The following is a 17245-nucleotide window of genomic DNA, read 5'->3' as shown; positions in this document are numbered from 1 at the left end:
TCATATAGTGGTAAGTCAACTCGACAACTTGGACATAATATGTGAGCCATCATTAGTTGGTGAGAGTCAGCCATTAAACTTGGGTGAGGGTACACTCCCAATAGCCATCCAACTTAAAAGGAGAGTTCCCGTGGTAGCGGGCACGTGTGAACTAAGATTTGAGAGTTGACCTATGGGGTAATGAGTGAGCTGAGAGTGTGTCTTGAGTATGTATATATTTTGTCTTTGGTATGTTTTGTTTGTGACTTAAGGATCTTCTATTTGATGGTTTATGTGGAGACTGAAAGCTCATCCATACGACAAACATATTTTTAGATTGTCATGGTGCAATCGCAGTACCAGGTCTCAACCTGGATGATTAAGAGCCACTGGTCCCACGCTGAGGAGTATCATTGCAATGATTTTGTCAGACTCCTCAAAGCTTATGTGAGGAGGTTAGACGAGCCAGAAGCAACCCCACAGACTTTTGATTTTCTTTTTTGGTGGACTCAGATGACGCCACCGTATTACTGCCACGCTAGGCCTGTCGAGATTATTAAGTTGTTGTTCGATTCTGACGTGGGAGATGAGCGAGGATGCCGAGTCAGAGGATTCAAAGGAGACCTTACCTGCCGCTGAGTCACCAAGGACTATGTTGAGGGCAACTCACAGTTTCCCTCTAGGGACTGGATGTCCTCTAGTGTCAGCCATTGGTGTGGGAGAGGCAATGTCATATGAAGCAGTGCTTAGGGCTTATGAGTAGGAGAAGGATTCAGAGGAGACTCCCAATGATGATCTTCCAGGGGCTTCAATCTAGTTCGATTGTTTAGATAGGCCAGGGGATGGGGGTACAATAGGCGTACATATAGGTCTGACTGTAATTAGGACTGCTCTGAGTACTAGGTTTTTCCTTTTTATGTATTTATTTTGGGTTGATCTAGGCTCAACTTGAGTCCTATTACTCTATCTTTGATACTATTTTGTTTTATTTGCGGGTTATAATTATGTTACTCTTTGTCTAACCAAACATTATCTTTAAGCACATTTATTGCTACACATACTTATTTATATATTTTGGTGGTCACAGAGGCTTGCCTAATCTTTACTTCTTTTGCCAAAGGTGCATGATTTATTTTGTGTACAAGATTTGAATTGTTTATAATGTATGCGGCGATATAGTGTAAATGTTTTGTCGATAAAGTTTAGTTATGTGAAATTTTTTTATCTATTCGATTTTTTTAATTACTGTGGATTTAAGAGATGCAAGTTACCTTTCGGATTTCAAAGTTCCTTCTTGAGAATGTTTAGGTTCATTTACAAGTTTTTGAGGAAAAGCATGTGCACCGGTTTAGGGTGTCACACTTAGCATCTCTTCAAAGTATAATTTTGATCCTATACGGACCCAGCTACCTCCAAATTCCCTTGAACACTTGGTTTTGAGTCTTTTGACTTTTGGTGGCATTAGTATTCAAGCATTGGCATACTGATTTCATGTTTAAAAGACCATCCATTTCTCCCATCCAGACCATTCTATCCTCTCGGTTTTGATGAGGTGCAATAGCTATTATTTTATCAATTGTTTGATTCATTGGACAACAAATATAAATTTTCTTGCCAGTTCCATCCACCATGCATGTGAGAAGTAGCTGCAACTGCAAGCTTTTTTATAAACTTCTTGGACAGTTACACAGGCATTGAAGTTATATTGATCATGAAGAGCTGATTACCAGTGTATTGAGTATATACTATAAAAAAGTTACATTTATTGACATAGGACTATTGTTGATTGGTTCGTACACAAGTATAACTTTATAATCTGGAGTATACAGTATCTGTGATACTGTTATCCTCACAAGTTTACATCATACATACTAGTTGAGTATCATATACTGTCATACTCATGTCTAGAAAAATAAGTTTTCTTATGTAATTTATTGTTGACAGAAGATACATCCTAGCACGAAGGTATTGTTAGGATAAGTTGGTAAAGTCAGCAGAGATTAGTATTAGTAACTTATTAGTACTCATACAGGAAAGGCCTTATATAATCATCAGTACTCATATACAGAAGTTATGTAATTGATCCACATCTGTAATTGATCCTTTCTCATACCCCATCCATAACCATTCAGAGCCTATTGACTTGATCTAGGTGAATGTTAGAACCTGGATCAAAGCAGCTAGGAATTTCAATTATGCATTAACTATGCATAGAATAAGAAAAGCTCACTAATAAATGACCTAGATAGCACACTATTTCATGCATTGTTACTTTCCAATTTTGCAGCAATAATATAATACATATGTATCTAACATGCTACAGTCCAATGCCAGCAAGTATCCAAAAATCTTACTGCTGTAAGATTCAGTTCAATAATATTATATGCTAACACAGTTGTGGGGTGTCTAATATTGCATTGGTTGCACCTTGTTAACAGCAAACATGGCTCAAATTAACGAGTTTAAATAGAAAAGGAAATAGATGAACTTGCAATGCATTTCATCTCCAAACTAAATAAATGAATGAAGGGCTGAAAAATTAACCGTCATGGGCTTGGCCACTATGTACAGCACTGAATGGATATCAAATGGACATCTCCAAACTGAACTTCCCATGGACAAACCTTGTTGAAAACACCAAAATTCATTTTACTTTTGATAATTGAGATATGATGAAGTTAAAGATGAATGAATACTAAAAAATTCGAGAACCAAAAGCATGGAAACTGGACGCTGAAAGGAATGATTAAATTAAACATTAGTTAGAGTTGTTGTTAATGGTTAGTAAGTGTGGTTGTTACTTCTTAAAATATTATGTTTTGTTATCTCTGCTATATAAATATCTCTCGTAATTGTTTTAATTCAATACAGTCATTATTCATTCACCTTCTCTCTTTGATTACTCTCTTTCTCTCACACTGCGCAGATACCTATCAGAGCTTCATTACAGCAATGGGTGAAGCTTCAGGGTCACGCTTTGTTGCGCAAACTTTTCCTAATCCTGTAGCAATCAGGCTGAATGAAGAAAAACTTTTACCATGGAAACAACAAGCAGTGTTCTCTATCAGAGGCCACAAACTCCTGAAGCATATTCAAGAATCCGGAGGAAAACCGACTCTGTACCTAAACGAAGAGGATCAAGACAACGGAAAAGTCAACGAAGAATACACAAATTGAGAACAAGAAGATCAGCTTCTTGCTTCTTGGCTTCAATCCTCCACGTCAGAGAGCCCTCATACAAGAATTGTTGGATGTGAGTCTTCTTTTGAAATTTGGAAGAAGCTCGAAATCTTTCTTGCTTCGCAAGCTAGTGGCAAAGACAGTCAATTGAAGATGCAATTAAAAAGTGCCAAGAAAACAGGTTCGGTGAATGAGTTCTTGCTGTCTCTATTAAGAAGATTGTAGACACCCTTGCTGTAGAAGGTTCTCCCATCTGACGATCACGTTGAGTCAAAGAACTTGCATCTGCCATCAATGGATAAAACTTGCATAGAAAAACTTGCTAAAGAAACTATTTAAATTTCTTTAAATTACTTTTGTAACTGCATATTTTGTTTTTATATGTTTCAGTTATAAATTAACCTAGTCAATAAGTGATTTGTATATTTTAGGAGTAAATCATTTTTAATTTTCAATTTTTCTGAAATTAATAAATGATTAATTTTTGTTTTGTTATATACTGTATTACTGTCCAGAACAATTTGATTAAGAAAAATCATTATATTTTCTTCATATTGTATTGTTTCTCTTCTTCTTTGTTTATTATATTTTTTTGCTACAAAACTAATAATTGGTATTAAGAGTCTCTTCTTAAGGAGCCTGTATGTTTTGATTTCTAATGAATTCTGAAATAAGTTTTTTTCCAGCCATTCTTCCCATCTTTATTGGGGAAAGTTATGATCTCTGGGTAGTCAGAATGAAGACTTACCTAGAGGCATTAGATCTTTGAGAAGTTGTTGAAGAGGATTATGACAAACTTCCGCTGTCAGATGATCCTACTACGAACCAGATCAGAATTCACAAGGAGAAAAAAATAAAAAAGGCAAAGGCAAAGTCGTGTCTATTTGCCGATGTCTCTCAAACCATCTTCACAAGAATCATGGCTCTCAAATCAGCAAAAGCAATTTGGGATTACCTAGAGAAGAAATATGCTGGAGATGAAAGAATACGTAACATGCAGGTGCTTAATCTAATGAGGGAATTTGAGTTGCAAAAGATGAAAGAGTCTGAGACAGTCAAGGATTACACAGACAAATTGTTGGGTATTGCCAACAAGATAAGGTTGTTGGGTGGTGATTTTGTAGAATTGTTGAAATTTTTTTGGTAATGGTGTTGAAGAGGTATGAAGCATCTAAAGTCTCATTGAAGAACACAAAGGATCTATCTAAGATCACATTGACAGAAGTGATACATGCCTTGCAAGCCCAAAAACAGTGAAGGTTGACGAGAGAAGATTGTGTGGTTGAAGGTGCACTTCAAGCCAAGCATCATGACTCTGAAAAGTTTATGAATATTACTGACTGATCCTTATACTGTTGATTTTAACTCGGCAAGTATCATCAACACTAATTCTTAATGTTTATTTGCTTATTAATTACTTCAATTATTGAATTGATTGTAGTACCTTTTTTTAAGTTCAAAAGTTTTAGGCTAATAAATTACAATTTTGGTTTTCCTAAAAAATTATAATTTTTATTCTCCTTTAACTCTTAATCCTCGATTTCTGTTCTCTTATATTTTTTTCCTAGATTTTAGTTTCCAAATTTTTAAATTTTTGTCTAATATTTAATTTTGCATATATATATATATATATATATATATTATTTTTTACATTTTAATTATAGAAAATATTTTTTATAATACTTTAAATGAACATATTAGGTCTAAGGTTCAATTGGATCTAAATAATAATAAAAAGACCTATGCAAAGTTGGAAATTTGATTAAAATTGTAAAAAAATAAAAATAAAAATTACATATAAAAAATTAAAAAAAATCAAAATTATAATTTAACTAAAATTTTAGCCAAACTTTAGTAAGAAATTAAATCAAGCTCCGTCTTATTTATATCATGTTAACTTAGAATTTTGGGTACATAATTATTATAATTATAGCTAAACAACGGTAGAAACAAACACATTGTGCATTTGAACCTAAATCAATAATGCATTCTGAGGAGATCAGAGAGAAATTGTATAACTCGTGGCAAATTAGTCCGCACTCGATCTTTTGGTTGCACCATTTCCTTACATATAGTTTCTGCAACCACTGTGACTTCTGATTGAAACAACTAAAATAACGAGAATAACAAAGTTAAGAAAGACCAAATACTGTTAAGTTCTGCAAAACATGCATAAACAATAAAAAAAAAACCAACACTTTAATTAATATACTCACAATACAATTTTTTTACAATGTCATATAATAGAGATTTCATAATAATTACTTTAAAAATTATTTAAAAAATAGTATGTAATTGATTGATAATTAAAAAATTACACTAGTATAAAACAAATAAATTCATAAAAAGGTTGATACTGAGGATTTGTAAACCTGAAACAATAAGGAACGTGGCAAAATATTGTGCGAAAGACATCTTAGCCATCTTCAATAACTAAAACTTTAATACAAAGATATACTTGAATTGAATCCTATAATTTGTCAAGTAATATATATATTTGAATTGAATCCTATAATTTGTCAAGTAATATATATATATATATATATATATATATATATATATATGTAAACATGGCCTTTCACATAATATATTAGCCTTTCAACTTTGTAATCAGCACAATCTTTTATTAACTATTCGTAAGATGTAAACTATATCTATATATATTGTCACTTATATCATATATATAGTAGTAAAAATGTCCTTTAATTTCTGTAAAATTTGGTCTCATTTGGATTTCAAATGAGTACAAACCCTTGCTTCCTTGTAAACTTTGCCTGGTTTACAATAGTAATCTTTGCTTGGATTGCAATGACTATCCTGTGAGCAAATGCATAAACCTTCTAATGCACACCCATCCTTCAATATTGTCACTCCATCCTTTAGCCCAAGCATTTGGTCTGTCCATGTACTTGAGAAAAGCCCTTGTAAATCATACTTCTCTTTAACCCTTAAAAATCTCCCTGCATTTTTGTACTTCTTGATGGCTCCTTCAAATGCCAAGTTCCTATTCTTACCCCAATGAGGTAGCCCTCCATATTTGAAAATCCCAAGTTGTTCAACCTCTTCAAGAATGTCTTCATAAAGCCTAGGAGTCATTGGATCCTTGCTACGGTAGTAAGTGATATCAATGTCTAAAGCATCCTCTTGCTTCCCCAAATAGGCACTCGAAGCCTTGACATAACGCATGAGAATTCCATTGTAAAGCTCTATGCCACAAAATCCCTTCGGCTCCAATTGAACTAGCTTTTGCACATCTTCAATAAATTTTTTTGCAACAGACAAACTGATGCTAAATGTGGTTTGGTGAAAGAACTCTCCCTTCACCCTAGAATCCCAGGCACATGCTGTGATCTTTGCATCTTGAAGACTATCTAAGCATGACCCAGATGCTTGAAGACGATTCTGAAATCCAATTACAGGATATACAGTGAAGATTATACCTGCAAGTATTATACATAAAACAAATACTTTAGCTTACTAAATTGATTTTTTTTGTTTGTTTAGGTATAAAATATTACTATCATATTTAGATAGTACCATTGTTAGTAAGTCCATAAGCTGCAGTGATGAGGGTATTCGTTGTGGTCTTAGAACCTATGCACTTTCCATCGGCATCACCAGTTGATTCTTGAAGATCCTCTGCGACCCCATTAAACCGTTAAAAAAAAAAAGTTTAAAAAAATGAAAAATTGATGTTTGCTTTTAGCTGCATGCATACTTCCATCAGCAAAAAAAAAAAAAAAAAAAACTGCATGCATGCTTTCATCAAAACTTTAAATAAAATATCGAAGGGTTAAATATGATTTTAATTTCTTGAATATGATAACATTTTTCTTTTGTCTTTTAAAATAAAAATTCTCTTCTTAATTTTTTTAAATTTCTTTTTGTTATTCCATTTATGAAAATGTTTAAAACACTTTTAAAAATAAGTGAGACAAAAAAATATGGTTTATTTTTTAAAGATAAAAACAAACAGGGAGAATTTTAGTCTCGTATTTTTATTTTGGTCTTTTAAATTTTTTAAAAAAATTCACTTTTATTCCATAAAATGTACTTGTTAAACTAAATTAATCATGTTGTCAATTTTAGCCGACCTAACAAATGTTTATCTAATGTAACATCTATAATAGTTATAATAGTTATCATCTGTGACTAAGTTGGTTAAGATAAAACGACAAAAAGATGAATTTAGTCCAACAAAACATTTTAAAAGATTAAAGAAAAAATTTTAAACTTAAAAGACCAAACAAATTTTATCACCCTAGCTAATATATAAACCAATAAAAAATATAATACACTATAAAGTTTGTGAACTTTAATTCAATAAAGCTATGCAGACCTGTGGTTCTTAAGATAGCCAATTCAAGAGAAGGAGTGGGACGGAAAGGGATAAAGTCATAAAGACCATTGCCAGAAGTATTAAATGGGACACGATCGTCAACACGGTAAACAGCCTTGCGTTGACTAGGGTACCACGTTATATCTGCAAACTCATGTGCATGTCCGAAAGCAGCCACTTGGTCTCCCAAATCTGAATCATTTTTTGCCACATATGTGATGGATCGCTTGAAGAGGGGTTCTAGTTTTAGAGTAACCTAAATAAAAGAGATGAGCAATCATCACATTGTGCCTCATACATAGATATGAAAAACATCACTTCATAGCTTTCTTTCTCAACCAAATGCAATGACTTATCCAAGTGGCGATGTGCGAAATTGGGTCACGTTACAAATTAAAAAAAAATATATATAGTAGGGGAATATTAGAAGAATTTATAGTAAACTTACAAATATACTTTTTCTTCGTAAAATAGGTATTTGATGTATAGTTTTTAAACTTTTCATGCAACGCTTGCCACGCTAGCTACCCAATTCTTAAAAAACGAATGCGCTTAATTTTCAGTCTCTTTCAACCAAAGTGTAATTATAAATATAGAGTTTGCTTGATTAACATTTTGAATTTTTTTGCTTTATCGGGTTAAAATTTTAAATTATTAGCTAGAGTCCAGGACAACACATGTATCCCTTAATCATCGTAAACACAGCTACGTGTTTTTTGCTGACAACTATTCCCTGTCTACCCTTCTCACATTTTACATATAAGTCTTTTGTATGCTTTTGAGAATAACATATTAATTAACATCTTACTATAAGCATATGAAACTAATAAAGCGACGAAGTTATCAAATTGAATTTCAACAAGATAGAGTTCACGAAAAAGACAAACTTAGTATAGTATCTAAATTATATTAGGATACTAACTTTCAAAAAATTCCAGCGTAAAGCAATACCAAATTTTTTTAAGAAATGTAGAAAAAAATAATTTTGTCAATTTAAATTAACAAGCATAATGTATCACATCCAAAGAAAAAAAATATTATTGCTATCAAACAATACCTTGATATGACCTTTTCGTGTGGGATCCAAATACGAAGATATTTTACATTTTTTATATACATATTACAACTGCCTAAAGTAATTTTGTTTGTTTTGTTGTTGGTGTACCTGCCTAAAGTTATTTTAATAATTAGGACAACGGCAGGTTCCCACCAAACTAACGTAAAAAATTTGAATTTAAATTTGAAGATTTTTTTAAAAGAAATTGCTTCAGTTCATAATTTATCTTTCTAATTCAGTCATGGGTAATTGTATTGTTCTTTTTATCTTTTAGTTGTGCTCCTGGAATTTGGTGATAGCTGACTACACCAGGACATAAAGATATGGGTAGCCAATTTAAAAAAAGGATGATCTCAGACATTTGTCCAGTACATGTAAGACTAAAATACTTGAAAGTTTTATTTGTTTTCTACCTAATATGGAACAAATGGATCAGAGGCATAAAAGTGATTCAGAATACTTTATTAGCCAGTATGTGGATCACCAATTTGCCAAAGCAGATTCTCAATTGTCTTCTAGTGGTTGGTACAACACGTTATTGATGAAAGAAGAAATTAACAACTTATTTGTGTTATAAATGATGGGTTCAGCTTATGTTGTTTTTAGGCCAGTACGTTACTAAAAATCTAATGCAGATTCTGGGTGAGCTGGATAGTTTGGTTCATATTTTTTTTAAAAAATATTTTATTTAAAAATCTATGAAGATTTTTTTATAAAAATAAACTAATTCAAATACCTATCAATCAAGCAGTAATTAATAGCTTTTCGATTATAAAAAGAGTATTTTTTTAATTTTTTTATTATGAAATTACTATTTTTTTACAAAATAAATTAACCCAAATGCATAATGTTTTCAAATTTTTTTCTAAACATTGGTTATACGTATTAGTTAATTTTCAAAATTATAAAACTCGTATTAAGTTAGTTATTTTAGCAAATATTAAAATAATATATTTAATGATTAAATTATATATAATTTTGCATTAAACAAGTGAAAAATCATTTCATACGCTTTTCTTTTTTAGATACTACATTACTTTTTCTTTATTTGGTGAAGACTCTTCCCACATACTAGTTTGCTATTTCATTTATCTGCTGTTGCATTTATTTATCTACTAATATGATGGTATGGTAATCAATTATTTGTCGTTCCATTTTTTTAAGTGATGGTATATTATCAGTCAATGCCATAATAATTGTCACTAGGATTTCCTCGATTATGACTTTGAAAAATGACAGAAAATTTCTACATTTTACAGTGATGACTTGATTTCTCTTCTCTGTTTCACACTTGAACTTAAAGTTTTGGGACTTGAGTGAAAATCTAGCTAATATAGCCTTTTTTTTCACCCTTGTGTTCTATCATCTATGGCAACATTTACAAGAATGTTACGCACATCCTTCATGAGAAAAGTTGGGTAACGATCGAGTTTGTAATAATTTAGATCAAGGACATATTTGCTTAAACCTTTTTTTTTTCTTTTTGAGTCAGATATTTGCTTAAATCTAATTACATTTCACACAGTTTGTGCATATAAAAGGAGAAATTAAACAGCAACAACAACATAACAGATCAAATCATCAAAGAAAGAGCATAAATTACCATGTTCAAAAGGTAGGTAACAAATTACGAAAAGATCATACCTGTGAAATAACTCCAAGCACACCAAGTGACACTTTGGCAGCATTGAGATCTTCATGTTGTTCATTGAGGCTCTCAGCCTTAGCATAACCCTCTTCAGGACCAGCAGCCCTAACAATCCTAAGCTCCACCACATAATCATGGACAGAACTACCCTTCCCCCACAAAGTGCTTCCATGAGCACCAGTTCCCATAAGCCCTCCAATGGTCAAACCCCACCAATATGGTGCATATGGCAAGGCCAACCCTACCTTTGCAGCCTCATTTATAAGCTGCTTCATTGTCACACCACTCTCCACAGTCATTGTCCTTGCTTCCACATCAACCTTCGCTATTTTGTTGAGATATTTGGTGCTTATTAGCAACCCATTTTCTCCTTCTGGGCACACCAATTTAGGGATACTATGGGAATAACGGGTAGCTACTTTCATCTTGGTTTTGTTTCTTGTTGCTGATGCAACCACTGACACAAGCTCTTGCTCAGAGGTTGGGTACAACACTTGAGAGGCCTTGCAGATGCTTCTATCAGGGAACATGCCATAGGAGTTGGTGATGGTGCAACTTGTGTTCTTTGAATTAGAACACTTGATTGGATCCTCTGGAGGAGTAGAGAGCACCACGGAGAAGAAAAGAAAAACAAGAGTTGAAGTTAAGGCTTTGTTTGACATCATTTTCAAGCAGAATAATATTAACAATAATAATGGCATGGTTCAAGGTTTTGAACTTAAGTGTTTTTTTTTATCTTGCACACCATATATATAGTTTGAACCCTTAAACGTACACCCCAAAATACTAAAAAGAGGTGCAATAATAAAAGAACAAAAGAGAAACAGTAATGTATCAATTAAGAGAGATCATGGTGGTAAGAGAAATCATGAGGGTTTTAATTACAGGAGACTCTTGCAAATTATTTGAGGAAAGTCTTTTGTATAAATTCGTGACTTCCGGAAACAATAAGATATATTAGAAAACTCAGAACAAATTTTATTAGAGTAGTTTATAATAATGAAACGCGTTTATATATTATTAATTACCAAAAATAAAAAGTGAAAAATTTAATAAATTATGTGTGACCACTGAGCAGAAAGAGAGAAAAAGACAGGAAGAAAATGAATAAAAAGTGACAAAATTAATGAATAATGTGTGACCAAAATGACAAGAAATTAAATAAAAATGAATAGAAGAATTGGAAAAGAACGCGGTGAATGTTAACATTTTCCTTACAGTTTTGGGTATATCAAGTATATGAGAAGCTGTTTGGCATACTAAGGAGTGCAGAACAAGGAAACTAGGAGAGAGCTTTAATTGAGTATTTCTTTGTACAGACTCAAGGTCAAGCTTAACATTAATCATTGCAATTCCGCGTTTTGGTATCACGGAAGGGAATGAATCTGTTAAAATATAAATATAATTATTAGTGTGAGAGTTGAACTTTGACACAAGCTGAAGTTCATTATTTGTTTTTACTTATTTTAATAAATGGGGGACCGATCGAGGAGAATAATAAATAATTAAATAAAATTAAAAAATTATATTATTTAAGAGTTTAAACATTTTATTATATTATTTTCTCAACTAAAGAATATTTATTTATTTTTTTATGTTATGCTACAAAAAAATTATTTAATTTTTACGTAAAAAATTAACTTCCCTCTTCTGTTATCCCTTTATTGAGGGAGAACTTTTCTTAGTGTGAATCCATAAAAAAATCTTTCCTATCTTTTTTTCCAAATAAATTTAAAAAATGTAATACTTTTATCGTACGTATTTTCTTTTCTTATATTTCCTTCTCTTTATTTAAATTAAACTAAACGACGAGTTAGTGTCTTGTGAACTGAAGGTTCCGGAAAAATAAGAGTGTCACACCTATTATTTTTTGGAACCAATTAGGTGGGATTAATATTCACGTTCTAAATTTCCTCACATAAAGTGATTAGTGTCGGTTTTTAATTAATAAAGGTTGCATTCTTTGTTCATTACACGTGACAACAAGTAAGTCTCGGGACTATTTTAACTTGGGAAGATGAATTATATTTTTTGTTGTTTTGGTTGAGTCTATCCTAGCAGTATTAATACACCTGTCCTAAACTTGAGACTTAAAATAAGAAAAAATAAAAATAGAATAAGTGTTGCTATGCCTTCAATCTTGCTCTATGCTGTCTTTGAATTGAAGAGTTAAAATACACAATAATGATATTATTTAATATACGCACTCATAAATTTTATTTTGTTTTCTATATTTCATTTTTCTTTTGATTTTTATATCACCAATTGCATCTATTTTTTGTTTTTGTTCTTTTTCATATTTTCTCTTCACGCAAGATGATCAATACAGCTCTAGAAGTCTCCAATAATCATTTTTCATGAAATAAATGCAGCTAGGAAGTGATCTAGCACTTTGGCCACTTACTCATAGTTGAAGCCAACACACCTTCACACATATCTCAACATATTCTATTTCTTGCCACATCTATGACAATTGTCAGTGGAGACTATGACATTTGCATATTTCTATGTGCTAGGAATTTTAATTGATTTTTTTTTTCTTATGCATCAGGTGCATGACATTCGTCCGTCTTCGCTTTGGTGACATTCTTAATCTCTTTCATTGTTATTTTTAATTATATATGTCAGACTTTGGAATACTTACAGCTAGTAATTAATTGAAGAAAACTCTCAGGTGTAAGGACAGTGTCAAATATTTTCTTCAAATTCAAATGAGTGAAAAAATAATTTTAATTTTTAAATATTTTTCTCTAATTTTTGGCTCATTCAATTTGAAAATACATGCCTTTTGGCCTTCAAAATAGTTTAGATAATGTTATTTCGATTGTTATTAAATGTTATCTAAATTATTATTTTGAGGACTAAAAATGATAATTTTAGAATGCATTAGAGAGACCAAAGAGAATTTCTTTTTAGTTTTTTGGTAGTAAAACCAACTTTATAATATTTCAGAGGAAAAAACATATTTTTTTAAAAAAGAATAATTTCATGTGTAAATATAAAATAGTTAAAATAAATTAATTGTCTTCAGTAGAATTTGATATAAAAATTACTAAAAAAATTAATTCAAAAAAGTATTTTTAAATAATAACATTAAATAAAGTGAAGAAAGTTCACTACAAAAACACATGTAATCTTTAGTAATTTTTTTTAACACTTAATAAAAATATTGTTAAAAACTTTTGACAACATTTAAAAAATATTATCAAATATAAATAAATATTACTTTTACGATATTTTATCAAATTTTGTATTTAACCTATGTTGTTAAAGTTTTTTTTATTTAATATTGACAATAATTGCATGAAGTAATAATAATGTTCTATAAACATTACATTCAAAAATAATAAAAAAGTAACATAGTTTAATATTAATTCATTTTGTTAATAATTATGTTACTAACTATAATTTTAAAAAAAAAATTTACACTACTAATATCAAATTAACATTACTAAAAATTATACATTTAACAAAATTAGGTTAATATTGATTTTTGACAAAATCAATATTAATATAAAGACGGTGATATACTTGTAATTAAAACTAATTTATTAATATTGATTTTAAAAAAAATCAATGTTTTGTGATTATTGGAGAATACGTCCAGCATAACACGCTAACAGACATATTCCCCCCGAGTTACATCATATCATATGCATACCCCCCTCCCCCGATTCTTGAAATAGTGTTTTCTGCCAAGTGCCCAAACAGAGGAAATAAAACTAAAAGGTAACTACATGACCTTTCACATAATGAGTCCTAATTAATACAATAGAAACTTAACCTTTCAACTTTGTAATCAATACAATTTATTTTTATTATTTTTAAAAGTTATTCACTTATCATACAGCATTATCGCCCTTTCTGATAAATTTGGTCTCATTTCAAATTAGTACAAACCCTTGCTTCCTTATAAACTTTGCCTGGCCTGCAATAGTAACCTTTACTTGGATTGCAATGACTATCTTGCAAGCAAATACATAAACCTTCTAATGCACACCCATCCTTCAATATTGTCACTCCATCTTTTAGCCCCAACACTTGGTCTGTCCACGTACTTGAGAAAAGCCCATCCAAATCATACTTCTCTTTAACCTTCAAAAAATACTCGGCACTTTTGTACTTCTTGATGGCTCCTTCAAATGCCAAGTTCCTATTCTTACCCCAATGAGGTAGTCCTCCATATTTGAAAATCCCAAGTTGTTCAACCTCTTCAAGAATGTCTTCGTAAAGTCTAGGAGTCATTGGATCCTTGCTACGGTAGTAGGTGATATCAATGTCTAAAGCATTTTCTTGGTGCCCCAAATAGGCACTTGAAGCCGTGACATAGCGCATGAGCATTCCATTGTAAAGCCCTAAGACACATAATCCCTTTGGCTCCAATTCAACTAGCTTTTGCACATCTTCAATAAAGCTTTTTACAAAGGACAACCTAATGCTAAATGTGGTTTGGTGAAAGAACAAGCCCTTCATCCTAGGATCCCAGGCACATGTTGTGATCAATGCATCTTGAAGACTATCCAAGCATGACCCAGATGATTGAAGGCGATTCTGAAATCCAATTATAGGGTATCCAGCGAAGATTATACCTGCAAATATTAAATATAAAACAAATACTTTAGCTTATTATATTGATTTCTTTTGTTAAGCGTAAACATTTATATTATATATGAGATATAAATTTGACTTAATGGTCAGAAAGGAAATACTTAAAGGTGAATAAGAAGAAAAAGGAAGAAATCATGGATTTGAATTTCTTTTACTAACATTTTTAATGAAAATTAATAAAATAACATTTACTGATAAAAGAAATTATATTATATTTTGACTTAAAGTGTACCATTGTTAGTAAGTCCATAAGCTGCGGTGATAAGGGTATTTGATGCGGTACTAGCAACTATGCACTTTCCATTGGCATCATTAGTGGATTCTTGAATTTCCTCTGTGACCCCGTCAAACCAAAATAAATGTTAGCAACAAAGAAATTGTTGTTTGATCTTCACTTCATGTGCATGCTTGCTCCAAAGTAAATGCTTGCACCAAAGTGTTAAATAAAATATTCTGATGAGAAAACTATAAAGTTTGTGCATTCCAATTCAATTAAGCTAGGCAAACCTGTGGTTCTTATGAAAACCGATGCAAGTGAAGGAGTGGGACGAAAAGGGATAAAGTCGTAAAGACCATTGCCTGATGTATTAATTGGGACACGATCATCAACACGATAGATAGCCTTGTGTTGACTTGGGTACCATGTTATATCTGCAAACTCGTGTGCATCTCCAAAAGCAACCACTTGGCCTCCCAAATCTGAATCATCTTTTGCCACATACGTGATGGATCGCTTGAAGAGGGGTTCTAGTTTTAGAGTAATCTGGAAAAGATATGACCAATCATTATATGGTGCCTCTTGCAAGCATGAAAAACTTAATCTCCATAGTTTTCGTTCAAAACCAAAATGGAATTATTAATTCAACGAGCGATGTGTGAAATCGGATCATATTACTTATTAAAAAAAATATAGTAAGCTAACTTTACGATAATTTATTTGTTATAAATATAAACAAAAATATATTATTATAGATAAAAACTGCGACCTACAACCTCATTTTCAAAGCTTGGTTTGGACCAAGGATATTTTTGCTTAAAACTGATTACATTTCACCCTTTGTGCACATAAAAAGAGAAACACCATATCAAACAGATATATTCAGGTAGGTAGCAAATTAAGAATAGATGGTACCTGTGAAATAACCCCCAGCACACCGAGTGATACTTTGGCTGCATTGAGATCTTCATGTTGTTCATTGAGGTTCTCAACCATAGCATAGCCATCTTCAGGACCAGCAGGCCGAACAATCCTAAGCTCCACCACATAATCATGGACAGCACTTCCCTTCCCCCGCAAAGTACTTCCATGAGCACCAGTTCCCATAAGCCCTCCAATGGTCAAACCCCACCAATATGGTGCATATGGCAAGGCCAACCCTACCTTTGCAGCCTCATTTATAAGTTGCTGCAGAGTCACACCACTCTCCACAGTCATTGTTCTTGTTTCCACATCAACCTTCAATATTTTGTTGAGATATTTGGTGCTTATTAACAACCCATTTTCGCCTTCTGGGCACACCAGCTTGGGGATGCTGTGGGAAAAACGGGTAGCTACTTTCATCTTGGTTTTGTTTCTGGTTGCTGATGCAACCACTGACACAAGCTCTTGCTCGGTGGTGGGGTACAACACTTGAGCAGCTTTGCAAATGCTTCGATCAGGGAAGGCACCATAGGAGTTTGTGATAGTGCAGGTTGTGTTCTCTGAAGTGGCGCACTTGATTGGATCCTCTGGAGGAGTAGAGAGCACCGCAGAAAATAAAAGAAAGACAATAGTTGATCTGAAGGCTATGTTTGACATCATTTTCAAGCTTAAAAATGAGGTTTTGAACTATATATATATATATATATATATATATATATATATATATATATATATATATATGGGTACCGTTTTATTTATGAGTATAAAGCAAAGATAGTGGGACGAGCTTTAATTGAGTATTTATGGGTATATATGAACTCAAGCTCAAGGTCAAAGGTTGACATTGGGGGGTTGTTACGAAACATGAGCAAGAGAAGGGTAGAAAGAAAAAACAAAAGGAGACAAAAAAATTTGATAAGTAATGTAATAAAAAAAATAGAATATAAAAATAAGGAAAAAATAGAAATGGATATATATATATATATATATATATATATATATATATATATATAATTATTTGCTTAATAGAAATATAGTTAAAATTGAATGACTTAAATATATTTTTAGTCCTCGATAACTTAATGAATTTTATTTTGGGTCTCTAATAATTTTTTTACATTGAATTTCTAATAAAACAACCAATTTTTTTATTTTTATTATTTTATTGTAGTCATTTTAATATATATATTTTTTTTCATTTTGCTCTCTAAAATATACAAATAATTTCTTATTAATCCTTATCAAATATTTTTTTAAAGTGTTGTTAGCCTCCATCCTAATAGACTCCACCAA

The 17245-nt window shown here is 31.8% G+C and overlaps 2 protein-coding genes across 2 annotated transcripts; both read right to left on the bottom strand.

The window, feature by feature from the left end:
* Positions 1-5842: 5842 nt before the first annotated feature.
* Positions 5843-11166, bottom strand: LOC100790483 (probable L-gulonolactone oxidase 6). The gene is made up of 4 exons (XM_003548358.5): positions 10200-11166; positions 7499-7754; positions 6697-6798; positions 5843-6599 (listed from the first exon to the last, which is right to left on the bottom strand). Exons 1-4 carry the CDS (start codon positions 10902-10904, stop codon positions 5884-5886), a joined length of 1779 nt encoding a protein of 592 aa, XP_003548406.2. The 5' UTR covers positions 10905-11166; the 3' UTR covers positions 5843-5883.
* A 2657-nt stretch (positions 11167-13823) lies between these two features.
* On the bottom strand, positions 13824-16601 carry LOC100789425 (probable L-gulonolactone oxidase 6). Its single transcript, XM_003548356.5, has 4 exons — positions 15944-16601; positions 15319-15574; positions 15044-15145; positions 13824-14792 (listed from the first exon to the last, which is right to left on the bottom strand). The coding sequence occupies exons 1-4, from the start codon at positions 16370-16372 to the stop codon at positions 14083-14085; spliced, it is 1497 nt and encodes a 498-aa protein (XP_003548404.3). The 5' UTR covers positions 16373-16601; the 3' UTR covers positions 13824-14082.
* Between the last annotated feature and the right edge of the window lie 644 nt (positions 16602-17245).

Source organism: Glycine max, chromosome 16 (assembly GCF_000004515.6).
Source record: "Glycine max cultivar Williams 82 chromosome 16, Glycine_max_v4.0, whole genome shotgun sequence".
NCBI lineage: Eukaryota > Viridiplantae > Streptophyta > Magnoliopsida > Fabales > Fabaceae > Glycine > Glycine max.
This window is presented reverse-complemented; position numbering and strand designations above follow the sequence as displayed.

What these genes read in the sequence shown, in the direction of transcription:
- LOC100789425 (XM_003548356.5), bottom strand. Translation starts at nt 16,372, where the DNA reads ATGAAAGTAGCTACCCGTTTTTCCCACAGCATCCCCAAGCTGGTGTGC. An exon ending in TGCTGGGGGTTATTTCACAG is followed by an intron (nt 15,575 to 15,943) that starts GTACCATCTATT and finishes TATCTTTTCCAG; the next exon opens with ATTACTCTAAAACTAGAACC. An exon ending in GGTTTTCATAAGAACCACAG is followed by an intron (nt 15,146 to 15,318) that starts GTTTGCCTAGCT and finishes ACGGGGTCACAG; the next exon opens with AGGAAATTCAAGAATCCACT.
- LOC100790483 (XM_003548358.5), bottom strand. Translation starts at nt 10,904, where the DNA reads ATGCCATTATTATTGTTAATATTATTCTGCTTGAAAATGATGTCAAAC. An exon ending in TGCTTGGAGTTATTTCACAG is followed by an intron (nt 7,755 to 10,199) that starts GTATGATCTTTT and finishes TCTTTTATTTAG; the next exon opens with GTTACTCTAAAACTAGAACC. An exon ending in TTATGGACTTACTAACAATG is followed by an intron (nt 6,600 to 6,696) that starts GTACTATCTAAA and finishes TAATACTTGCAG; the next exon opens with GTATAATCTTCACTGTATAT.